The sequence below is a fragment of the Balaenoptera borealis genome (genome assembly GCF_965194805.1).
Source record: "Balaenoptera borealis genome assembly, chromosome: 1".
Lineage (NCBI taxonomy): Eukaryota > Metazoa > Chordata > Mammalia > Artiodactyla > Balaenopteridae > Balaenoptera > Balaenoptera borealis.
The window spans coordinates 155,235,378-155,262,755 of NC_138860.1; the positions used below are offsets into that span (position 1 = coordinate 155,235,378).

Consider the following 27,378-nt stretch of genomic DNA (forward strand, 5'->3'; position numbering starts at 1 on the left):
ACTGTTCCCAGAGTATAGCTATGTTCCTAGTGAACTCTTGAGGGTCTTGAGAAGTAGGGCCTTGTCACCATTTATGTCCTATTTATCATAATTGTCCTTTAGATATCTGTTCCCATACTTTCATTTTCCCACTCTTGACCACACCTGTTTGCTGGTATGTGCTGTTCATTTTTCAGGATTCAGCTCAGATTTTACTTCCTCCAGGAAGCTCTCTCTAAATTCCCAAGACTGGGTTAGGTGCCCCTCTTTTGTGTTTCTACACCCACTACCACCACCACCACACTTACTCTGTTCCTTGTTTACTTCTGGCCTAACACTGTGGTGTATTGTGTATCTCCATACTAGATTTAGAGCTCCTTGAAGGAAGAGACTATGTCTGATTACTCTTTGTACAACATAATGTGTTACTGTTACAACGTGATTTGCTCTCTTAAGGGAACTCCAGGGTTCTTGGAAGATTCAGAATATATAACTTGGTTGCTGCCACTCAAGTTCTATCTACAATGGTCTTTGGCAAGTACTTCCTTGTAATTCCAGAAATACCTTTCTTGAGTATACCTAGGAACTGGTTTCTAGGATCAGTCTGGGTGATGGAGCAAAGATAGGGCATGTGGGTGGCACAAGTGGGTGGGTGGCAGGCCATATGCTTTGTGTTCAGGACTTCATAGCCATCTGTTATATTGTGATCTATTTCCTGGAGGGATGCTTGGCCCATTACACAGCCTGATGCTTAATGGAGGTTCTAAGATGAAGATTCACGTTATTCAGATTTGCACGGTTATTGCTGTAATGCTTTATCAAAGGAGCTTTTATCAAAGATTCTGAGAGCATTGGTTAAAAGAAACATGGTCTTTTAAAAGCTGATGTGCCAAATCTGGCAACAGACAATATGCCTACCCTTCTGGGAGTGACTGTCAGCTGAGCTCAGTCCATACTGCAGAATGGCAGCCTGACCAGTGAAGGGAGATTGTCTTTGGCAGGTCTTACAGTGTTTTTGCCTGTTAACTTTGCAAGCCTAGGTAGTTTGGTTATGCCTACAGTGTCTTTGTCTGCAAAATCAGGATGATGGTAAAAAAAATCAGTGTGGCCAATACTTACAGAGAATTTACCGATGTGTGTTATTTGCTCATTCTAGTCTTTATTCCAAACAATCCAAGCTCAAAAAATAAGTAAAATAAGTCAACATGACTTGACACATAAATTGTTATTATTACCTCTCCCAAGAGGTTTGAGTCTCAAAGGAATTGTGCATAAATTAACAGATTAACAGTCCCCCTTAAAAATATGATGTTCCTTAAAAGCAAAGCTGTAGTTGTTTTGGAAAAGCAGCAGTCCAGCTTAGCTCAGAAGTGTAAATAGAGAAAGGGAAAGTTGGGTGTTTGGAGAAATTTAGTAAATAAGGGCAGAACCGGTAACTGATTCCAACTTCCCTGTTCCTGGTGAAAACAATAGCACTTTAATTCCCACGACTAGCCTATTAGCAGGCACATCAGGGTTTATAACACTGAACATTTACCAGTTCTAATCATAAAGAGCATGTCACGTGGTCAGGGACTGAAAGGGAATAAGGAAAAATGAAAACAATTGATATGTTAGAATGTAGAATTTTGGATTAATTTTTCCCTTTACATTTTTTTTCTTTGTAGCATCGTTTATGCAACAAATTCATACATTTTTTTAGAAGTATGACATACTGGAAATGGCTCTCTGTGAAGCAAATTAAAGTGCTTAGAAATTTGAAAAATAATACCGGTAGCTTTTCTCTGTAGGGGCCAATAGCCATAGCAATTCCATGGTGTCCTGAAATGACATAAATATATATAAGCAAGGATCAAAGAATAGCACAGTATATATTCAGTCTATTTAAACTGGACTATAATCTAACAATAATTCATATTTGCTTTGGATAATTACCTCTTATTACCCCCCCCCATAAAATTGTGCCTTCCTTGTTCTTTGCTTGTCATGTCCTTCCAATTCCCCATGCCATCTAGCACAAAGCTTAATGTGTAGTAGATCCTTGGTAGAACATTTGTAGATTTTATTAAGCTTATTCTCTAATTTAACAAATCATTCCCTTAATCTCTATGCTTATTCTCTAATTTAAGCTTATTCTCTAATTTAACAAACCATTCCCTTAATCTCTATGTATGTACAGCAATGTGTTGCTCATTTATTAACACTGTCAGTTGTCAGTATACCTGGACTAATAATATATGGGCAGCCTTTTAATTGACTTTCACACTTATTATGAATTAACTCTTTTACGATAATGTACAATATACAAACGAGGAAAATCAATCTTAGAGAGTTTAAATGGCAGAATTGGGGCCAGATGCCCAAAGCCAATGCTTGTTACATCATACCATATTTCAAAACAAAATTTTTAATACCTAAGGAATAAGCCCTTTGGACTCCTCCAGGTTGTCCTAAATATGAGGCTGAGTCATTCCAATCTAAAAATGAAGTCAGTAATTACTTTTCATTCAATTCAAAAAATATCTACTCCATCCATAGCATTTAATGTATATCCTGCTTAGAAGTCCAGTGGTAACAAAATGGTTAATTGAAGTCTTTTTGAGTTATTATTAAGCAAAAAAGAAGGCATTTATCTTATTTTATTGCTGTTCAAAAAATTAGTGTATACTTCAACTCTCCTCTTGCCCCCTCCTTTCTTTTTTTTTAAACAGAGTTTATTTTTAAGAACAGTTTTAGACTAACAGGAAAATTGAGAATATAGTAGAGTCTCCTCATACCCACTCCCCCGCCACCCAGTTTCCCCTATTATTAACATCTTATATTTAGTATGGTACATTGTTACAATTAACTATCCAATATTGGTCACTGTTATTAAGATCCATAGTTTATTTACATTTTCTTAGTTTTTAACCCAGTCTTATTTTTCTGTTCCATGATACCCCATTACATTTAGTTATCTCTTTAGGCTCCTCTTTGCTAGTTTCTCAGACTCTCCTTGTTTTGATAACCTTTACAGTTTTGAGAAGTACAGTTCAGATACTTAATAGGATTCCCCACTGTTGGAATTTGTCTGATGTTTTTCTCAGGATAAGTCTGGGTTTATAGATTATTTGGAAGGAAGACCACAGAGGTAAAGTGCCATTTTCATCACAGCATATCAAGTATACATACTATTGGCCTTGATCACCTGGCTGAAATACTGATGGTCAGGTTTCTCCACTGTAAAGTTACTCTTTTCCCCACTCCTTTACATACTGTACACCTTGGAAAGATGTCAACATGCCCAGCCTACACCTAAGGAGTAGAGAGTTGTGTGTTATGCTTGCCCCTTCCTTTTTGTCTAATTCATATCATCTTACATTTCTCTTTCAGATATTTTAAAGTAGTTCTTAAAAGAAAACATAAATCATGAGGGGCCCACACAAAGTTTTTTTCTTTTACATCCTAAATTCACTCTGTAATCAAATTCTATTGAGTTTACCTTCAAAATATACACAGAATCTAACAACCTCTCACCACCTCCATTGTGGTTCAAGCCATCAATCTCTCCCTTACGTTATTGCAGCAACCTTCTAACTGGTCTCCTTGCTTCTGCCTTTGCTCCCTACAGTTTATTCTCTATGTGGCAACCATAGTAATACTTTTAAAACCTAAAATCAGATCTTGTCATTCTCCTATTTAAAATCTTCCATTGGCTTCCAGTCTAACTGAAGAGTGCAGGTAAGTCCTTATAATGCCTTATTTGATCTACCAGCACCTCCTCCCTCTTCAGCTGTTGATATTCTTCTAACCCACTTTGCTCAGCACATGCTGGCCTCCTGCTCTTCCTTGAAGATGCCAGGGAACTCTCACCCCAGGGCCTTTGCACTTAATGTAAAGCATGGCAGCCATCAAAGTCTGCCACCTGTATCTCTAGAAAGGACATGACAATTAGCTGCGCAGAGTACACTTGGCTGACAGCCTCTTCTTATGGTCTTCTGGATCTCCCTTAATTTTGTGCTTGCTCTTTATGGGAAGCTCCAGGCAATGACTGAGCACAGCAAGGGTTCTAGTCATTTCTGCCTAATGTGGGACTCCTCCAATGGGCAATCTTTGCTCCAAAGTTCCCCACTGGGTCAGCCAACTTTGTCAGACGTGCATCACTGGCTGAGGCTCTTCCTGTTCTCACACCAGAGCTGAGGAACTCACCAGCATTTCTCTTAAAATGTGTGCCCTAGATTCTAGGAATTTTTCCAGGAAAGCAGAGAATGACACTCTATGGAGCATATATTTCTTGGCTAGTTTGATACATTTTTCAGGATAGTGTTTTCACTCTGTCAAAAGGGTGGATGCATATTCAGAACCAGACAGCCTACAAATGCAGCACAGACTTCAAGACACTCCCATATTGCTCAAGAAACTAACAAAAGTCTAGAGAAACGTAAGTGACATTTGACATTTCGAATCTGGACTCTGCACTAACTAGCTGTGTGATCCCTTGTTGAATAGGGATAGTAATACCTACGTTGACTGTTAGGACAATCGAATATGATAATGGAGAAGGCTCAATTACCAACAATACTTGTGGAGATAACTATAAATCATCACACTAATACTAATAACATATGCTATATATATATAATACCAATACTATATATAATACCAATACCATACATAATACCAGTTTTCGTTGTGGAGATAAGTATAAATGGCTTATAAATTTGTCACGTTCTTTTCTGCTCAAACAAGAAGGAATTAAATTTTTTTTATGTTATTGAGAGGAGAGGACGATTCTTAGGGAAGAAATCTAACTTCCCCTCTCTTTTTGTCCAATCAAGGGATTTGGTACGCTTCTAGTCGCCGAGTGAGAACCAGGGCAACGAGCACTTCCGGTTTCCTCTGCCGTCCTCTCATCCGCCAGGCTAGGCTTTCCACTGCGCGTGCGCAAAGCCCGCCCCACCCCGGAACTTAACCGTTGACGAAATTGAAGTGTTTAAATCCTCCGGAACCTAATCCTGGAGCGCGGGTGGCGCCCTCCTTTCTGCACGGAAGCTTGGGATTGGTCGGTATGGGACCGGTGCGGGGCGCTGATTGGCTAGAGCGCCAAGGTGTCGCGGCGACCGTGCGTGACGCCTTCGGCACCGCCCTTGCTCCCTGACGGGTTGGGCTTCTGACCAGTTAGCAGGCGTGGCGCGGACTTCGGTTTTGCGAGCTTCTGTTTGCCGCCCTGGTTCCCGCGACCTCAACGTCCCAGAGGCGGGGCGGAGTCGGCGGAGGCGCTCTTTGGGGCCGACCTCTGTTCCGGCCCAACAAACAAACCTGGACTCGGCGGAGGTTGCGGTGAGTGGGGCTATGTGCTTCGGTTCCCCTGAGGAGCGGCAGCAGGACGGGGGGAAGGAGGGTGGGCAACACTCAGGGCCCAGTGGTGGGTTCAGGCCTCCAGGAGCCTGGACTAATGAAGTGAAGGGAAGCTAGTAGGAGAAATAAATTAAGCGGACCATGAATTCCTTGGGAATCGTTTGTACGTAGGTGTGTGAACGAGGTTTGCAATCGATAACGTGCCGTTTAAAGTTTTTACTGTGAAAATTTATTGACTAAAGCCCTGTGTGCTCGGACAGCTACATAGTAAGGAATCAGTTAACGTTTGAAGTTCGTGGTCTACTGGAAGTAATGTATAAACAGCAAAGCGTGAAAATGCTGTGTATGTGAACACAGGCGTTAGTAACACCACCATGGTGCCTAGGAAATGGTTTCACAGAGGAGTTGACATTCGGATTGGATTGTGAAGGATGATGGGGGTTTACCAGGGCTTTCCAAGTAAAGGGGACAGCCGGTGTGCAAAGATACTAGGAAACTGCAAGTAGTTAACTTTGATTGTGTTGTTGGAGGAGTAAATAGGGGTTAAGTTTGGAATAATAATAGGGTGGGGCCAGATTTTGAAGGTCCTTTTTTCTGTACATAGAGAAGAGCCATCAACTCTTCAAGCAGAATAACTTGACCAGATTTATATAGAAATATCCTTCTAGCAGCACTGTGGGGACATTTCAGTAAATCTGGTGAGAGCTGATGAAGTCAGGAACTGAGGTAGCAGAGATGGAAAGACAGAATTTACATCGGGGAAGAGGGAGGAAGGAAGAGGTAAGGATGACTTGATGGTTTCTATTATCCAGGGAGAATATGTTTTGCTAGGTATAGGTGTTATGTTTCACTAGCTTTAATTGCTTGTGTGTTACTGTCAGAATAAATTGTCTCGTGTGTTTTTCTAAAATGAGAAGTAGGTCAACATTATCTTTTTACCCTAATGCATAAAGGAAGAGCAGACAGATATGGAGTTTTAAGACTCTTTTGTTTAATGAAGAAAAACGGCACTTTATTACTTCCTAGAGTTACAACTATCAATCTGAATATTGTTATCCATGACAACCAAGTAGCATAGAAGGACTTTAGAGTTTAAAGCATGCATTGCCTGGAAGCTGCGTGAAGTCCAGATACCTCTAACTTTTTATCAACCTTACAAGGGCACTTTCAATAGGATTTTGTTCTTATAAATATTTCCAGCTTCTGACTTTAACTGAAAAATTCTTCTAGTGACTTCTGCACCAGCATGAATAACTCTCTCCTTCCTTATCTTGATTTACACAATTCATTTTTGCTAGAATTGAAGTAGAAGGTACAGGGCCTAAAGATTAACTCTAAGATTTAGTAAAAAGACATAGCAAATAATGAACTGTAAAGAAAGGACTTTGAGGTTTGTATTTTGCTTAGGTAATATTTAGATTTAGATATCCAGTGGGCAATTAGAAATATGGGCTTGAAACTCAAAAGAGAGGTGGAAATTGAAAGTTTGTTATATACAGATAGGTGTGGAAACAATTGAGAGTGGATGAGATTACCCAGAGAGGGTATGTGGAGCCAAAGAAACACCGCTGACTTGGCACTGATACAAGTTAGTTTGTGGGTATGCAGCATTTGCCTCCCATCTCCACAAGACTGAAGATTCGTTGACTTTATTATAGACCTGATAAACATCTGGCCCGAATTGTTCCTATTTGCTTCTTTGTGGTTTTCTGAATATTATGAGGCTTTTGGTCAAAACCTCATGCCCAAAATACTACTGCCCTACCCAGCTCACTAAATTCATACAAGGATCTTGGGGCAGTATCTGTACTTTCCTTAATGAATAGATATATTGGTGGGTTTTGCTGCCTAGAATAAATATTAACATTAATTATACTGAATACTGTAAAGTATGAAAATGATCAGAATCCACAAGCACTTTATTAATTATGGATGAAGACACTTCACATAAGTAACCTAACTTTGTCTATTATTTTGTTAATATGTGGTTAAATCATGTTTCCTTTTAGTTTTTGTTTTTGTCACTCATTAATAACATTCTTTTTACTTCTTTAGGATCCTGAGCATGTGAAATTGAGTAAATCATTCACTAACTATCATGGAGCCTACGTATCCTCTCACAGGGACCCAGATGAATACCAGGTATAGAAATATTTTTACAAAATGTTTTTTTTTCAGAGCTGCTCATATAACTTGGGTTGGAATAGAGGGGAAAAAGTAATCTTTAGAACCAGGAAAATCTGAGTCCATATCCCAGCTCTACCACTTATTAGGTGGGTGACTGTGATCAAGTTATTTAACTTCTCTAAGCCTCAGTTTCCTCATCTGTAAATTGGGGACAGTAATATCTAACGGAAGATAATTGTGAAGGGTTAAATAAGGTTACTAAACTAAAGGGTCTGGGACATAGTAGGCAGTCAGTAAATATTAGTCTCATTTCCTCCTTCCCTTATTTTAGTTTCACAGAGGGTCTTTTTATTGATGAAAAATAGTACCTGAACTTTTGAGGCTAAAGATCACATACATATTTATTTACATCCTAGACAAATGGGAAAGTGGTTGAGTTCCTTCCTTCTTCTAAACCCTAATTCCTTGATGGGAAAAATTTCACACTGGATGTATCAAGTTTCCTACATGTCCCTAAGCCTTTGCCCACTCAAGTGGTGTAGGAAGGAGGGGCTTGCCACCTGTCTCCTGATTTTCTCAATCTGTCACTACTGTGAGGACCAGGCAAATTGGCTTGTGTTATTTGGCTCTTTGGATCATTTATTGTTCTTTTTTCCCCCAGAGAAGAACAATTAATGCTGACGTGTGGATTTTTTTCTTCTAAACTAGAGTTGCATCCATGAGTTACCTTTATTTTCTGTATTATTTTTCTTTGTGCCAGATGTTCTTGATGAAGACAATGGGAAACATGACCCAAAGAGGCTGTCATATTCCTTTTGCTTAATTTTGGCCCTTCTGTTCTGTCCTGTTGCTACCTCTTATTCTTTGAAAATTCGTCAACCTCTGTTCTTCTCTTTAATTTTATTATTGGGTCAAATCCATTCCTTACATTCTAGGGAAGATAATATACTTGTGTGATTTAAACTGATTATTCCTGGTATATTCAACTCTAGTTTTTTAATTCATTTATTGAACTCTGGTTTTCAGTAATCTGTGGGCTTTAGGGCAGCAGTTTTGAATTATTTTTGGTTACAGACCCCTTTGAATATCTGATAGCCATGAATCTCATTCCCTATAAGGAAAAATACTTTTATACATACATGCAACATTTTGCACCCAATTTCAGGGCGTTTGTGTCTCTCTTGCCTCTAAAGTCTACCTGTATACCTTAGATTAAGAAAAAGACTAATAACGGCATTTATTGAAATCTTGCTCTGCCAGGTTTTGTGCTGAGCACTTTGCATACATTATTTTTATTTAATCCTCACAACAAACCCATGAGGAGTAGGTACTATTATTATCCCCCTCTTTTTTTTTTTTAAATGAGGAAGCTAGCATAGAGAGATTAACCAATCCAAAATTATATAGTTGGTAAATGGTATAGCCAGTATTTAAACCTGGAATGATTTCTACTCTGTACTACAAGGAAGTAAACCTGAAGTAGTGTAGGTTGGGCTTTAAAGGTACAATGGACTACTTAGAACAAAAAGAAATAGCTAACATTGAGCACTTACAATAAGCCAGGAATTTTTCTAAGCATTTTACGTATATTGACTCATATTCAATATAACTCTACCAGGAGATACTGATGTTATTCTGTTTAACAGCTGAGGAAACTGAGGCACGGAGACATTAAATAACTTGATCAAGGTCACACAGCCAGCAAATTTTGAAGCCAGGTTTCAGACCTAGGCAGTTGATTTCCAGGCTTTGCTTTTAACCCTTATGTCATAGTGCCTCTCACCAATTGGTAAATAATAAATATATTAGATATAGAGACACAGATAACTTGACAGTTGGTCACTTACTACCTTTGTGACCTTGAACAAATTTCTTAATTTCAGACTGTGTCCTCATTTCAAAAAAGGGAGATTAAAAATCCTTATAGATATTATGAGCTCAAATCAGACAAAGATTTGAAAGCAAATAGCTAAGAATGTGGTGGATAAAGCACTACATCATTCAGTTTCTAGTAGTATAAGCTTTGAAATCAGCCACAGTTAGATTCAAATTCCAGCTCTGCCTCTTAGTTGCTGTATCAAGTTATAAAAGTTACAGTTTGTTATCTATAAAGTGGACAATAAAGTGTTTCTGGAACAGTTTTAGTGAGAAATATTGTATATGTAAAGTGCCCAGTAGGATGCCTGGTACATAGTAAGTGATCAGTAAATGGACTAATATATATATATTTTTTTACTGCAATTGACTTTTTAAAAAAAAATATTTATTTATTTATTTATTTGGCTGTGCCAGGTCTGAGTTGCGGCACGCGGGATCCTCCGCTGCAGTGCATGGGCTTCTGTCTAGTTGTGGCCCGAGCACTCATTAGTTGAGGGCACAGGAGCTTAGTTGCCCCGAGGCATGTGAGATCCCCGACCCGGAGATCGAACCTGCATCCCCTGCATCGGAAGGCGGATTCTTAACCACTAGACCACTTGGAAAGTCCCTGGTGCTAATATTTTAGTTGAGAAGTTTTATCAGATGAAACATGAAAGTAAGATCTAGAACAAGATATTCTTAGTGCATGATATGATAAATATTTTTTCAGTTCAACTATTTCATAATCTACCATGCAAATGCACTTCTGTAAGTAGCTCACTGTCAGAGCTTTCTTGCTTTAGTTACATGTGATTAAAAACTCTGTGATGATATCCTATATGATTTAACATTGAAACCTTGCTTTACATTGCTTGTGTGATCTTTGTGGAGGAATTATTAATGATGTCCTTTTGATGCTTCATTAATTAAATTTATGTGTGGGACTTCCCTGTCCATCCAGTGGTTGAGACTCCACGCTTCCACTGCAGGGGGCACAGGTTCGATCCCTGGTGCCTGATGCCACGTGGCACTGCCAAAAAAACCCAAAAAATACACAGAACAGTAACATAAAAAACTTACGTGATAGGGCCCAAGATACCAAATTTGAAAACCCTGAGAAGTTTTTGTGCTTTTCATAATTTTTTAAGTATTATCTAGAAATCATCTAGAAATCAGTTCAGGGCTTCCCTAGTGGCGCAGTGGGTGAGAATCCGCCTGCCAATGCAGGGGACACGGGTTCGAACCCTAGGCTGGGAAGATCCCACATGCCACGGAGCAACAAAGCCCATGCACCACAACTACTGAGCCTGCGCTCTAGAGCCTACGAGCCACAGCGACTGAGCCCACATGCCACAACTACTGAAGCCCGCGTGCCTAGAGCCCGTGTTCCGCAACAAGAGAAGCCACCGCAATGAGAAGCCCGTGCAGTGCAACAAAGAGCAGCCCCTGCTCGCTGCAACTAGAGAAAGCCTGCGCACAGCAATGAAGACCGAACACAGCCAAAAATAAATAAATAAATAAATAAATAAAATTTTTTTAAAAAACAGTCTTTAGAAATCAGTTCAGAAGGATGGATATTATTTTAAATTTAAATGTAAATTCATGGTTTATATTCATTTTTCAGTTACTTAAAGAAGATTTTATAGAATTGATATTCCCAGTTCTTTTTAAAAAGACTCACATGTATATAAATATATATATGGATAGGATAAAAGGACAGAAAGTCATACCTAAATTTTGAGTGCTTATTCTCTTGATAGTAGAGTTACAAGCGATTTTTCTTTCCTTTTTACTTTTTAAAAATATTTTTCAAGTCTTCTAAAATTACAAAAGTAATCTGAAATCCCTATCATTTACAGTTAAACTGTTTCTTATAAAATTTCTACTGTTTTTCATTGTGCTTTGATTTTTAAAAAAAAAATTTTTTTAAGGTTTTCTTCAAGCAGGATGGTGCCTTTCTATTTTCCTCCGTCAAAATGTGCGCTTTGGAACCCAGTGCCAATTGGAGATTATATCTACTTACATCTCAATTACCACAGGTATAAAACGTTTCTCTTTCCAAATCAAACCAGTTTAAACAGGAGTCAAAAGAATATGTAAGGCAATGATTACAGTGATCCATTTTTCTTTTTTAAACTTTTCCATTCAGGAGCTCCCCTCATACAAAGTATTCTTTCTGCTGCTTCTTAAATCTGTTCCTTGTGCTTTTGAGAAGTAATCTTAATTTCACAGTTAAAATATTCTGCAAATCTAAAGTTCTAAGTATTATAGGAATTCAAAAGAGACAAAATATAATAAAAACTGAGTTTTTCGTCATGCTTCCGCATGGTGTCTTTGAAGAACACTGAGAAGATTGATTTTGAGTTGAATAGCCCATTTTAGAAGGGACATAAAATATTTCGGTATGGCCAGGATCGTGAAAGACATAGAAGCTTAGTCTTCAGGTAATAGAAAATAGAGATCCACTGAGATTTTATATATAAGAGAGTTACTTGCTAAAAGCAGAGTTCTAAGAAGGATGGATCATAGTGGGGAGACCCTAGAGTCAGCCTAATGCGAAATGATTTTCTATAATCCAAGGAATGTAGATTTATTCTGTAGTGGTTTAAGGTGGTGTAACTGGAGTCAGACTTCCTGGAGGGTCAAATCCTGATTTTACCCTTTCTTATTTAAGTGACCTCAGTAAAGTAGCCAAGGATCAGTTTCCTTATTTATAAAATGGGGATATGACACTTATTTCATAGTACTCTTGTAAGGATTAAATGAGACAGGCTGTAAAGCAGCAGTTGGCACAGTGCCTGGACATAGGAGGTAGTCAATAAATGCTAGCTCTTATAAGGGTTTAGAGCAGTGTAGCAGTGTGGAGACCAAGAGGAAAGAATGAAACAAGGTGTTTTGAAGAAATGTATAGCATTTGATGATCAACTGAATAGAGGAACTAAAGGAAAATTACAAGTCAAAAAGTATTTAAGGGCCTCCCTCATGGTGCAGTGGTTAAGAATCTGCCTGCCAATGCAGGGGACACAGGTTCAAGCCCTGGTCCAGGAAGATCCCACATGCCACGGAGCAGCTACGCCCATGTGCCACAACTACTGAGCCTGCACTCTAGAGCCTGCGAGCCACAACTACTGAGCCTTCGTGCCACATCTACTGAGCCTGTGTGCCTAGAGCCCGTGCTCCGCAACAAGAGAAGGCACCGCAACGAGAAGCCCACGCTCCTCAACGAAGAGTAGCCCCCGCTTACCACAACTAGAGAAAGCCCATGTGCAGCAACGAAGACCCAATATAGCCAAAAATAAATTAAAAAAAAAAAAAGTATTTAAGTTCTCAGAGAAGGATGGTATCATTGACAAAAACAGAGAGTGTCTTGTGGAAGTTTAAATATTTGTCAGACTTGTTCATTCTTTTCTATGTGTCTGTTAACCTATATTTTCTATTGCCATCTTTCTCTGCTGCATTTTGAGTAATTTCTTTTATTCTTCAGCTCTTCTAATTTTCTCTTGAGCTGTGCTTAGTTGCCATCTAATCTGTTCATTTAGGTTTGTAAATGTGGGAGTATACTCTATATGTGAAAGATTATTTATAATATATACACACAGTTTATGGAATAATAAATTTGTCTGGTCTTTTTTGATAGTATCTTGTTCCTTACTCATATTTTAGAGTCCCTTTTATATTTCTTTAAACATGTGAATTGTATTTATATTCTGTATTCAATAATGCTAGTATCTGAAGTCCATAGATCATATGTAAACAAATGGATGTGACTATTTCAATCAAACTTTGTTTACAAAAACAGGAGGGCTCATAGGTTCTTGATCCTAAAATTCATAAAATTAAGAATTTTATGAATGCCTGGAGAACAACTATAACTTCAGTGTCTGCTTATTGCAATTCTGCTTTCCAGGCAGTCCTCCTTACCCGCTGCCTTTGACCCTAGGATTTCCCAAAAGTGATCTTTCTATACATTTTAAAAGATGTGTATTATATTTTAGGCAACATTTCATGGCAGGAAGGTTTTTTAGGCTATCAGATCCACCACATTTGTAAAAGACTTGTTATTTTTTAGAAATCCAAAGCTTGTGGTAACTGAAAAGACCATCCGACTTGCTTGTCGTCATGCTAAGCAGAATAAAGAAAACTTGCCATGCTTTTTACTTGGTTCTCTCACAGTAGATGAAGGTAATATACTTTGAAAAATTATTTTTATGAGTATAATAGATTTTATGTTTACTGTTTCAGTCAATTACTGTAATGTACTTTGGCTAATTTTCTTTACTGTATACCAACGTTATGAAGATGAGTAAAAGTTGACACTACTCATCATAGACTTTACAGTTTGGTCAGGTGGATAAATATATATGAAAGTCATTCTTTTTAAATGAAAGTTTAGTGTACTCTTAGTATGAACAAAATGCTTTCCTGTAATCTAGGCTTGCTTGGTTAATTTCACATTTCATAATTGGCGTGCAATATAATAACTGCTATTTTTGTTCTTCAGATGAAGAAAGTGTGACATTGACAATAGATCGTTTTGATCCTGGTCGAGAGGTACCTGAATGCTTAGAAAGAACCCCTACTGCTTCTCTTCCTGGGGACTTTGTGATCCCATGCAAAATTCATACTCAAGGACTTTGTTCAAGAGAAATAATAGTGCATAATGCAGATAACTTCAATTCAGCTTTTAAGGTGAGATTTGTTGATAATGTGATTATTCCTTATTCAACACAAGAATCAAACTATGTGTACTGTGTTATATTTTAATAAACCCATATTTAATAGGTATTCATTTAATTTCTGACTAAATGATGTTGACCTAAAATGCAATTAGATATGGCTTCTGAGGACAGAAATCCTAGGTAGGTAATATGGGTAGCATTCCAGAAGAGGAAGCAACATGACCAAGATAGCAAAGTGCAAGATGTGCTCAGGGTAACATTGAGGGTGGAGATTTTTGCTGGATTTGTGGGCAGTCAGACTTGAGTATTAGTTTGTTTAGATCATAGAGAGCCTTGTCTGCCAGGCTACGGAATTTGAACTTTATCTAATGGGCCATGTTTTTCATTGAAAATTTTTGAAAAGAGGAAATACTGTTAAATCAGGGATGGTTAATGTGATAGGGAGGGCTGACTGAAGTCAGAATAGTTAGGCCATTGCAGTAGTCAGATGTGTATTAGAGGTGGGTGTATTAGCCTATAGCAGAGTGGTGGCAGTGAGACCAGAAAGGGCACAGTCTGCATGAGCAACTACAGAGGAAGAACTAACTTGACAATTTGGGGTAATAAGAAAAGAATCAGAGAGGAATGGACCTTAGATTCTCTGAGACTGAGTCAAAGTTAATTTATGCCCATTTTTAGCCACGTAATAAATATTTATTGAAAGCGACATTCTCCAGTAAGAGTTTAAAATGCTGCTGAGACATATAGGTTGGAAATATGTGATGGAGCTTGGTTTAGTAAATCTTTTTTGCTTTAACATAATTATTCATGTAACCTTTTGGTCACATGGAAGAAATAAGAGAATTGAAATGTTGCAAATCAGAAATTGTTTAATTTTGTTAATGTAAGATATATGAAACAAAACCTTCAGAGATAAGGACAAATTTCAAAGCTTTAAAATAATTGTATAATATTGATTCCTCAGGCTCTGCAGCATCATGTGTGTAGCAAAGATTCCTTGGATTGTGGTAAACTGCTTTCCCTAAGAGCTCATATCACTTCCAGGGAGAGTCTGGACACTGTGGATTTTGACTTGGATTGGGCAGCAGTAACTCTAGCAAATACCTTTAAATGCACACCTGTGAAGCCCATCCCCATTATTCCAACAGCTCTGGCAAGAAACTTGAGCAGTAATCTGAATATTTCTCGAGTTCAAGGTACCTATAAATATGGGTAAGTAAAAGAGCTATTCATCCAAAATTTTAAATATTCGTCACATTAGTATATTTTCATGTTATTCACACAATATGAAATAATTGTTTGGTCAGTTTACATGCCTGAGATCTGTGGCAGCTAGATAAATAACCAAGGAAGGTGAAAAAGTTGTTAATTTTTGCTGAATATAGTTTTCTGATAATGAGCCTAATGGAGGCTGGAGAATTATTTATAATATGCAGGGGTTTTAAAAAAAATTAACTTATTTATTAATTAATTTATTTTTTGGCTGTGTTGGGTCTTCGTTGCTGTGCACAGGCTTTCTCTAGTTGCGGTGAGCGGGGGCTACTCTTCATTGCGGTGCACGGGCTTCACATTGTCGTGGCTTCTCTTGTTGCGGAGCACGGGCTCTAGGCACGCAGGCTTCAGTAGTTGTGGCACGTGGGCTCAGTAGTTGTGGCTTGCGGGCTCTAGAGCTCAGGCTCAGTAGTTGTGGTGCACGGGCTTAGTTACTCCGCGGCATGTGGGATCTTCCCGGGCCAGAGCTCGAACCCGTGTCCCTTGCATTGGCGGGCAGATTCTTAACCACTGCACCACCAGGGAAGCCCTATAATATGCAGTTTTGATTGTGAATAATGAGCACTGCAGATAAAGGAGATTATTAAATTATAATGTATAATACTCTTGCTTACCAAATTGTCAACCACTTGAGGGTGGAGTTTCCTCACATAGCTGAAGCAGCATCCTCTCTAGCTTCCTATTAACGCTCTTAGATTCTTAGGAAATGTAAGCCAAATTGCTTGCTTTCTGATCCTCAGCAGGGCTGCTTCCCTGAATCCTCATCCACTTTCTTTATCCATTGTCTACTGAGCTAAGTCAGACAATGTAAGCACCAACTGCTTTAAAGTCTAAGCAATTCACTTCTGGCTTCCTTTCCCACTGACTCCACCCTAGTTCCTGTTAGGTCTCTAGAGCTGAAAATGTTTGGCAAGGTAAACTCAACTTCAAGTCTTGTCTACCAAAAATGCCTCTTCAAAAGAGGGTAAGAAAAAGGATTTTCTTTTCAGAGGTCCCTGGAACAGCAAGAAAAGTTCCCACATGCTGATCAGAGCACCTTTCTGGTTGGGGTGGCACAAAAGAAAAAGCGTTGCTATATTCCAAAATCATGGAATGGTCAAAGGTGATAGTGATTAAAAAGTGTTTGAATTAAATTGAACATTTAATTCTCTTGGAGTAATAAAATACTTCTCAATCGGTACATAGAAATTTGTGTTAAAATTAACCAAAAAATTAATTTATTTTCCTTAGTACCTGTGTCTATCTAGTGAAGCCTGAATTTACCTTTCTTTGAATTATTCCTTTGTGACCCCTTGGCATGCCAGTAGTAACCCTGGATGTTCAATATTCTATCTAATCACTTATTCCTCTTGCCCCTTTCTACCTAGAATTATTTAATTTATGACGTTTGCCTTTTTCTTTGACCACATTCACTTGTTTACCCTAATATTTATTAGGATCCATTGTGGAATAGTATTGTGTTATACACTGGCACTAAATAGATTAAAAAACCATACTTACTGTCCACTAAGTATATTATCATGTAAACATGATGTGGATAAACGTAATAGGGGTTTATATATAGTGCAGGGAAAGCAGGAAGGTGTGTCCAAATTGCCTGGGAAAATCATGGAAAGCCTAAGCTGGTTTATCAGGTTGTCAAGGCAGAAGAGCTCTCAAAGCAGGTGTAAGGGTCATTGTTGATACATAAATCTTGTGCCAACTCAGGCTTAATCATCTTGTCACATGGCTTGATAAATTCATCATCTTTGTGTTTTAGGGTTATTATAGCAATAAAATGTATCCTCAGTGATACTATTAAGACTTTATATCACAGATGGCATTGTTTTTACTTTTGTGTTTTAAAGCCATAACAGTAAACTCTTGACAGTTGTACTTACCATATTCTTAAAACTTATTGTCAGTAATAAGTATATTATATTAACAAAGTATAAATGTAGTATAATGTCCTTTTAGGGAAAAGTGAGCTTTGGGGTTCTATCATGATGGTTGCAAAATTCTTTGATAGCGGTTGGAGGAATATAGTACATGGAAGATTGAATATCCCTCACCTAATTCAGCCTCCTTCAGTGAGAAGTCACATCTGTTGCAATCTTGTCAAGTCACCTGCATGCTTGAATACTTCCAGCAACAGGAAATTCATTTCTCCCAGGGAAACCTATTTGGTTCTGAAATTGTTAGCCTTGATTTTAATACTTTTGATTAAAAAAAGTTGATACTTTTAGAGCAAACTTTTTCAAAAGGTATGTAATCTTCAATGACCATTTTAATATATAGAAATTTTAAGATATTAAATATCTTCCATGTCATCCTCATAATTACTAGAATCTTTTTCTACACTTTGAACTGTTTTCTTTGTGTGCATGTGTATGTAAGAGAAATTATTCATTTGAATCCTCTCCTCTGCTTGAAATATACTTCTTCAGCACTCAGATTATCTCTTTTAGGTAAAAGTGCATATTTCCAGTTGTTTTTACATGAATGTCTTCTGTTTAGATATCTTACCATGGATGAGACACGCAAATTGTTACTTTTGCTGGAATCTGATCCCAAGGTTTATTCTCTACCATTAGTGGGAATGTAAGTATTGCATTACTTATGAAAACCTTTTCAGCCATATATGTATTCAAATGTATATTATAAGCATGTGAATCATTTGTTCTATGAATATGTCATTAATACTTGGATCACCTTATAAAACCATAAATGCCAATGATGCTTAAGCTTTCTTATTTTAACAGCTGAATCAGTTAAAACAAGATTTTTTTCCAATCTTAGGAAGAATTCCAGTATATAAAACAAAGCTGAATTCTTCTGGTTGAAGTTGAAGCCTTACAGCCCTGTTTCTTTAACCTTATTCACTACCCCTGTCCTTAAGGCACCATGAAGAACTCAGGAGTCAGGATAACACTGTTTAAAATTCACTGCCAGGCAATTTTGCAGAAATTCTCTTTAGTGTTTATGGCAATCTCTTTTCGAGTTGGTGGTTAATGACATTTAGATAGATTATTCAATCAGAAATTTATATTAATTCAGTATTTATTGAGTGCTTACCCTATACATAGTATTATGTTTTATACTGTGTTGGGATTTAAAGCTCCTCAAGGAATTAATAAAGGTGAGGCGATAAAATATTCAAATATTCCCACATAGAAAGATAAATAATAAGAAAGTATATGATTTACTATGAAATAAACAATTTAGACAGTGAGCACTATTACTGTTTGCAAGAGAGATGATAGGGGACATTTTCTTAGAGAAGGCAAACTTGAGCTGGACCTTTAAGTGTGTAGATAATAGAAGGGAGGATTGATTGGGAAGGGAACCCATATGTGGGAATGGTATGCGCAGACTTAAAAAATGAGAGTAATGGGAGGAACGGAGACGCAAGAGGGAAGAGATATGGGAACATATGTATATGTATAACTGATTCACTTTGTTATAAAGCAGAAACTAATACACCATTGTAAAGCAATTATACTCCAATAAAGATGTTTAAAAAAAAAAAATGAGAGTACAGAAATGTTCTGTGGACCATGAAATCTCCTTACAGTCCTTTTGCTCTGGTCCTGGTAGTGGCTGTGTGTTATTGCTGCTAAGTGAATATCTATTAAGAGTTTTCTGAGACTTCCCTGGCGGTCCAGTGGGTAAGACCCCGTGCTCCCAATGCAGGGGGCCGGGGTTTGATCCCTGGTCGGGAAGCTAGATTCTGCATGCATGCCACGACTAAGAGTTTGCATGCTGCAACTAAGAGCCAGTGCAGCCAAAATAAATAAATAAATAAATACTTAAAAAAATAATAAAAAAATATTTTAAAAGAAGAGTTTTCTGTTTTTCAGCCTACCTGTATATTTATAGACTTAAATCCTCTCAATAACTCTATGGTTTTAGGCTGCTAACTTCTTTCTCCCCTAATTCAGCCTATTCTTTCTAATGCAGGCTAATTGATTCTAATTGATTTCTGCTTTCACCTCTATTGTTAACCATTTTCTTTCCCACAGTTTTACCATCATTTCAGGTGGAAGAGGACAGAAAGTAGTGCTCTCTCTCTGTATCTGTCTGTGGTTATAGGTATATCTATAGTCTCCCTCTTAATTATCAGCATGGTTTAATGTTCATAGATTTCTTATTTATGAGCCCTTTAATCTGTTCCTGGTGAATGCCAAGAATTTCTGCCACATTACCTTGAGAAGAACATAATCTAAAGGATGTTAAGTACTATTTTGTAAAATGACTATAGTTTTTAATTTCTATTTTTTGTTTTAGCTGGCTGTCTGGAATTATACATATCTATAGTCCTCAGGTGTGGGCTTGCTGCTTGCGCTACGTATTCAGTTCTTCTATTCAAGAAAGGTAAGTGATATTTTTTTCTGTAGGGTTTTATTTTGATCTTTACCTCCATTCATGTTTTACTGGTGTTATTTAAAGTTCATGCAATGCCTTAACCTTTTATAATACTTACAAACCAGAAGGACACACTAAGGAAGTCAAACATTATATTAAACGGGAATAAAACCAGACAAAAAAGGTGACATTGTGCTATACGTGGAAATATGAAGGAATTCACTTGCCTAACGACAGTACTGTAACACAAAAGACATACTTTTTATGAGTGGAAAAAAGACCCTAGGGATCATCTACTCTAGAGTCCTATTTTATAAAAAAGATTAATTTTCATTGAAGTGGCTGAAAATGAGTTTGAATTTGTTTCAAGTGTTTTATTGTTACCCTGTGCTACTGATAGTACCTTAAGAAACACTTGAGATGAAGTTTAATGTTCTTGGAACTAAAGCACAAGCATTGGAACTAATAGGGAAACTTTATTTCTAACCTCAACTCCTCATTTAATTTTGTTATTTTGTACATGGTACCATTATTTGCCTCTTACTTTCTTAATCTATTAAATGAAAATTCCAGAGTCTGTTTCTGTCTGCTTTGGTGGCTATAATACACTTTTTAAAAAAAACTTTAATGAAAAGGCAGTATAAGTACATGGCAATCAATCAGACATATATAAAGATACATAATAAAGATGTCTCTTCCACCCCATTTCCCCAGACTCTATCCCCAGAGACAATCACTGTTAAAAGAGTATCTTGTGCTTCCTTCTTGAAATACCAATGCATAGACAAATAACACCCTTCCCTGGTCTGTAAAAGTTAAATCACAAATGGGATCAAACCGTTCTCCCTTTTCTCTGTTGCTTTTTTCTTTATATCATTATACCTTGGAAATCATTACTAAATCTTGGCACATACAGATTTAATACACATATTTTACAACTGAATAGTAAATAATATATACTATATTTTAAAAACTACTCCTTTTGCTTGCGGACAACTTTGTGTATACAACTTTGTGTGTATATACTAGTATATTTGTGGAATAAATTCCTAAAAGTGGTTTTTCTGGGTCAAATAGTATATAATTTTAAATTTTGGTAGATATTGCCAATTTGTGCTTCAAAGACTATCAGTTTATAATCTTTCCAACTGTTTGAGAGTGCCTGTTTTCTCTGTCCCCTCACTAACACTGTGGAACAAGTATTTGTTGAGCACCTACTGTGTACCAAGCACTATTCATGATATTGGCAATAAGCAGTAAACAAAATAAAGACCCTGCAGAGATAGGCAGTAAACAGAAAAAATAAGTAAAATAAATAGTATTTTACAAGGTGATGAGTGCTGTGGAGAAAAATAAGCAGGGGAGGTGGATGTTGTGTCTATGGTAGTGGCAGGTAGGGTTGCAGTTTTAAATAGGGCAGTCAGGCAGGCAAAGACTTGAGATGGGGGAGTAAGCCATGTGGCTGTCTGGGGCAGTATCACAGGATGATGGGTACAAAGCTGTGGGTGAAAGATCACCTTGCATCTTCAAGGAACAGCAAGGAAGTAGCGTGGCTGGAGTGGAATGAGGGAAGGGAAAAACAACAAGACCTCAGAGAGGTAACTGGAAGGCCATTATTAGACTTTTTTTTTTAATTTTTGGCTGCGTTGGGTCTTTGTTGGGGCGTGTGGGCTTTTTCTAGTTGCGGGGAGCTGGGGCTACTCTTCATTGTGGTGCGCAGGCTTCTCATTGCAGTGGCTTCTCTTGTTGCAGAGCACAGGCTCTAGGTGCGCAGGCTTCAGTAGTTGTGGCTCGCAGGCTCTAGAGTGCAGGCTCAGTAGTTGTAGCGCACGGGCTTAGTTGCTCCGCTGCATGTGGGATCTCCCCGGACCAGGGATCGAACCCGTGTCCCCTGCATTGGCAGGCGGATCCTTAACCACTGCGCCACCAGGGATGCCCCCATTATTAGATTTTTGATCTTTGCAAATCTGATGTTTTATAATCTCATCTTCTGGGAATCTCCTAATCATGTCTCTTGCCATTATTCTATTGGGTTGTGTATCTTTTTCACATTGCTTTGTAAGAGCTCTCTTATTCTTTCTCACTCTCTGTATATATACATTTATATAATATGTAAAGTATACAGAGAAGTATATATTTATTAAAATATATGTGTTATATGCTGCAAAGATTTTATATATGTGTATATAAATATGTTATAAAAATGTGCGTGTGTACATATGTATATGTATTTGTGTTGGTATAGATATGTGGCAAAATTTTATATCCCCCAGATTGTCATTTCATTTCACTTTGGTTAATATTTTTTCCCAGACATTTTTTAAAGTCAGATTTATCCATCTTTTTTTTTTTCTATTTTGCTTAGAAAGGATTTTTATTGAAATGAAAATCTCTTGTTCTTTCTCCAGAAGCTACAGTTCTACTTTTTACATTTTATTTTAATTATATAATATAGTTAGTTTTATTTGCAATAAAAGAGAAATTAAATATTCATTTTAGCTTATTAGTAAAATTAAGTTTTATTATCAGTGACTGGTCTTGCTTTAATTATCTATTGTTAGTAAATGCTTGGTGAAGTTAGTTTTGAAGTTCTCTCTGTTAATCTGAAGCATTAGGGAATTTCTTTGATACCTGGACTCTTTAATTACTGCCAGCCTTTAACCAGGGAGGCATCAGCACTGCTTGGCATAGCTTAGGTTAGTACTTTACAGCATTCTGATCAGTGGTCTTGTCTGACCCTAGAGAGAGGAATTGAGCAGAATAGACATTCTGCCTCCTAAACCCTCACTGCTTTGTTTTGTTAATAGTGTAATATATCCCCAAATTATCTTTTTTTTTTTTTTATAAATTTATTTATTTATTTGTTTGTTTTTATTTTTGGCTATGTTGGGTCGTCGTTTCTGTGCGCCAGCTTTCTCTAGTTGCAGTGAGCAGGGGTTACTCCTCGTTGTGGTACGTGGGCTTCTCACTGTGGTGGCTTCTCTTGTTGTGGAGCACAGGCTTAGGCACGCAGGCTTCAGTAGTTGTGGCTTGCAGGCTCCAGAATGCAGGCTCAGCAGTCGTGGCGCACGGGCTTAGTTGCTCCATGGCATGTGGGATCTTCCCGGGCCAGGGCTCGAACCCATGTCCCTTGCATTGGCAGGCAGACTCCCAACCACTGTGCCACCAGGGAAGCCCCCCAAATTATCTTTCATTCAACATTTTACAAAGTAGAGACAACTACTAAAAGTATTTTTATTTTTTTATTTATTTTTATTTTTTTGAAGTATTTTTAAATAGTGGGTTTTGGTGTGTATTTTAAGGACTCTTGATTACTTTACAGATATTTGTTGAGTCATGTAGTGAATAAGAAAATAAATGTTCATTTTATCAGTGTTTATAGTAGTGAAATATTGTGAATAATTTAAATATCCACTTTTAGAAGTCTAGGTGAATCAATAATAGCACATCTATAAATTGTAATACTGGATAGTCACTAAAAAAGAATAAGGAGGTCTAAGGTATAATATAGAATAGTGACATGGAAAGAAATCCAAGATTGTCAAATAATAAATAGCAAATGCAATTAAGGAAGCAATCCCATTTACCATTGCAACAAAAAGAATAAAATACCTAGGAATAAACCTACCTAAGGAGGTAAAAAACCTGTACTCAGAAAACTGTAAGATACTGATGAAAGAAATCAAAGATGAAACAGATGGAGAGATATATACCATGTTCTTGGACTGGAAGAATCAGTATTGTGAAGATGGCTATACTACCCACAGCAATCTACAGATTCAGTACAGTCCCTATCAAATTACCAATGGCATTTTTCACAGAATTAGAACAAAAAATTGTACAATTGGTATGGAAACACAAAAGACCCCGAATAGCCAAGGCAATCTTGAGAAAGAAAAACAGAGCTGGAGAAATCAGGCTCCCTGACTTCAGACTATACTACAAAGCTACAGTAATCAAGATAGTATGGTACTGGCACAAAAACAGAAATATAGATCAATGGAACAGGATAGAAAGCCCAGAGATAAACCCACGCACCTATGGTCACTTAATCAATGACAAAGAAGGCAAGAATATATAATGGAGAAAAGACAGTCTTTTCAATAAGTTGTGCTGGGAAAACTGGACAGCTACATGTAAAGGAATGAAATTAGAACACTCCCTAACACCATACACAAAAACAAACTCAAAATGGATTAAAGACCTAAATGTAAGGACAGACACTATTAAACTGTTAGAGGAAAAAACATAAGCAGAACACTCCTTGACATAAATTGCAGCAAGATCTTTTTTGACCCACCTCCTAGAGTGATGAAAATAAAAACAAAAATAAACAAATGGGACCTAATGAAACTTTAAAGCTTTTGCACAGCAAAGGAAACCGTAAACAAGTTGAAAAGACAACCCTCAGGATGGGAGAAAATATTTGCAAATGAAGCAACTGACAAGGGATTAATCTCCAAAATATACAAACAGCTCATGCAGCTCAGTAACAAAAAAAACCCAAACAATCAGAAAATGGGCAGAAGACCTAAGTAGACCATCTCTCCAAAGAAGACATACAGATGGCCAAGAGGCACATGAATAGATGCTCAGCATCACTAATTATTAGAGAAATGCAAATCACAACTACCATGAGATATCACCTCACACCAGTCAGAATGGCCATCATCAAAAAATCTACAAACAATAAATGCTGGAGATGGTGTGGAGAAAAGGGAACCCTCCTACACTATTGGTGGAAATGTAAATTGGTACAGCCACTGTGGAGAACAGTATGGAGGTTCCTTAAAAAACTAAAAATAGAACTACCATATGACCCAGCAATCCCACTCCTGGGCATATACCTGAAGAAAGCCATAATTCAAAAAGATACATGCACCGCAGTGTTCATTGCAGCAGTATTTACAATAGCCAGGACATGGAAGCAACCTAAATGTCCATCAACAGAGGAATGAATTAAGAAGATATGGTACATATATACAATGGACTATTACTCAGCCATAAAAAGGAACGAAATAGTGCCATTTGCAGAGATGTGGATGGACCTGGAAACTGTCATACAGAGTGAAGTAAGTCAGAAAGAGAAAAACAAATATTGTATAATATCGCTTATATGTGGAATCTAGAAAAATGGTACAGATGAACTTATTCGCAAAGCAGAAATAGAGACACAGTTGTAGAGAACAAACTTGCAGATATCAACGGGGGAAGGAGAGGGTGGGATGAATTGGGAGTTTGGGATTGACATGTATAAAATAGATAACTAATGAGAACCTACTGTAGAGCACAGGGAATTCTACTCAGTGCTCTGTGGTGACCTAAATGGGTAGGAAATCTAAAAAAGAGGGGATATATGTATATGTATAACTGATTCACTCTGCTGTACAGCAGAAACTAACACAACATTGCAAAGCAACTATACTCCAATAAAAAATAATTTAAAAAAAAAACTATATCACAGACCTATTGAATATGTGGTTTAGAAACACCAGTAATCACATTGTGTGCTTTTAATTAAATGTTATTTCTCTTTTCCCTCAAAAAAAAAAAGGAACAAATGCAAATATTGTGTATAGTACCTTGTTTTTGTTAAATTGTACAAAATGTTTGCATATGCCTAGGGGAAAATTCTGGAAGTAAATACGGTAAACTGGAGAGTGGAGTGGGATGGTTTTCATTTTCTATTTTATACATTCCTGTTTTTGTTTGAAGTATTTACAAGGAATATGTATTCCATAATAAATGTATTTTAAAAATTAAAAATCAGTAACATTAAAAAGTAAGCATAGCGAATTCCCTGGTGGTCCAGTGGTTAGGCTCCACACTTCCATTGCAGGGAGCATAGGTTCGATCCCTGGTCAGGGAAAAGTAAGCATAAATTTGCCCCTCAGTTTTCTTCCAAAAATTGGACTGTTTAGTTAGTCTATTAACTAGATTGAGAGACTCACATAGAATTCTTTGAGTGTACTCTTGTTATTCTCAGTAAATTTTAATTAAATGGCATTTTTTTATCCAGGGTTTTTTCAGAATCTGGAAATTTCATTATAGTTCTTTATTCTGTGACACATAAGGATCCTGAGTTTTATGAATGCCTCCCTTGTGATGGCAGGTCACCTGACCTTCGATTCCAGCTACTAACTAGTAAGGAAACATTACATCTTTTCAAAGTAAGTGATTTGATTACCTAGCACACTAATGACTATTCAGGGTTGTACTCAAATTATTAGGCTTTATTTATAATCAATCTTACTGAATATTAACTTTATTCATTTATGGTTAATTTTGTTTTGTAAATTTTAGGCCATACCTCCAGAACCAAATTCTAATGCAGGATCAAACGTTATCTACAGAGTAACTTTCCCATGTTTTCCTAAAACCTTTGAAGACTATATCAAGAATTTAATGTATATGTTGTATCATTTTATGATATTGAGAGTTAATTTGTGATCTTAGTGTTTTCTTTGTCCTGACTGTTAATTTCTAAATGTATGGGTATAACAAATGGTTTCTCATACTTAAAAGTCAGTGTCTATAATATATAACCCAAGGAATCAGGATAGATTAATATGACTGGCAAAAAAATTCGTTCGGGTTTTTCTGTAAGATCTTATGGGAAAACCTGAAAGAACTTTTTGGCCAACCCAATACATTTAGGTGATGGTCGCAGAAAAAGTAGATCTTTGAAACCGTAAGTGTTGTTATGTAAAAACATTCTAAGGCCAAAAATGAACAATAATTCTGCTTTTTTTTTTTTTTTTAACAAAAATATTGACTATCCCGGGCTTCCCTGGTGGCTCATTGGTTAAGAATCCACCTGCCAATGCAGGGGACATGGGTTCAAGCCCTGGTCCCAGAAGATCGCACATGCTGCGGAGCAGCTAAGCCCGTGTGCCACAACTACTGAGCCTGCACTCTAGACACCGTGAGCCACAACTACTGAGCCCACGTGCCAGAACTACTGAAGCCCACGTGCCTAGAGCTCATGCTCTGCAACAAGAGAAGCCATCGCAACGAGAAGGCTGTGCACTGCAACAAAGAGTAGCCCCCGCTCACTGCAACTAGAGAAAGCCCATGCACAGCAACGAAGACCCAACGCAGCCAAAAATAAATTAATTAATTTAAAAAAAATTTTTTTACTATCCCTAAATAACTGTGTGGTTCCACTTAGATCTTATTTTGTGCCTTTAATTTCATTTATAGGGTGTATTGATTCATGAATCAAGTTTTTGTATTTTAATTATAAACATAATCATCTTAAATGAGGTCTATTTATTTCCATTTTAGAGACATATATCATTCACTCATTTTATTCTTCAGATTGTATGTTCAGTTTAAAGTTACTATTTTAACTGAATCCCTGGTTATTGAGTAAGTTACATAGTAAAGGTAATTAAGTTTTTACTTTCATTTATGTAGTAGGGAGACGGATAGTTTTTTAAAAAGGTTGCATAAAAATAGAACCATATGATTCAGCAATTCCACTTCTGGGTATTTATCCAAAGGAAACAAAAACACTAATTCAAAAAGATATCTGTACCACCATGTTAATTGCAGCATTATTTACAATAGCCAAGGTATTAAAGCAACCTAAGTGTCCATGGATGGGTGAATGGATAAAGAAAATGTAATTTATATTATATTATATTACATTGTATCATATTATATCAATATAATGGTAAAATATTCAGCTGTAAAAAAAGGAAGGAAATCCTGCCATTTGTGACAACATAGATGGACCTTGAGGGCATTGTGCTAAGTGAAATAAATAAAACAGAGAAAG

The 27,378-nt window shown here is 37.2% G+C and overlaps 1 protein-coding gene across 5 annotated transcripts in view; it reads left to right on the forward strand.

Moving 5' to 3' along the window:
- The window catches only part of STIL (STIL centriolar assembly protein), a 67,530-nt gene that overhangs the window by 6,103 nt on the left and 34,049 nt on the right, over positions 1–27,378 (forward strand). For 4 of the 5 annotated variants that reach the window (XR_014238107.1, XM_082370215.1, XM_082370214.1 and 1 more), the window contains 9 exons: positions 4,797–5,298; positions 7,372–7,458; positions 11,232–11,339; positions 13,370–13,482; positions 13,802–13,989; positions 14,944–15,191; positions 17,748–17,831; positions 19,518–19,604; positions 25,615–25,765. Coding sequence is in view for 4 of the 5 variants with exons in the window: in XM_082370215.1 (XP_082226341.1) it covers positions 7,415–7,458; positions 11,232–11,339; positions 13,370–13,482; positions 13,802–13,989; positions 14,944–15,191; positions 17,748–17,831; positions 19,518–19,604; positions 25,615–25,765 (1,023 nt within the window). In the remaining variant the exon portion in view is untranslated. The remainder of the gene's footprint in view (positions 1–4,796; positions 5,299–7,371; positions 7,459–11,231; positions 11,340–13,369; positions 13,483–13,801; positions 13,990–14,943; positions 15,192–17,747; positions 17,832–19,517; positions 19,605–25,614; positions 25,766–27,378) is intronic. The other variant, XM_082370217.1, reaches the window with a different exon arrangement.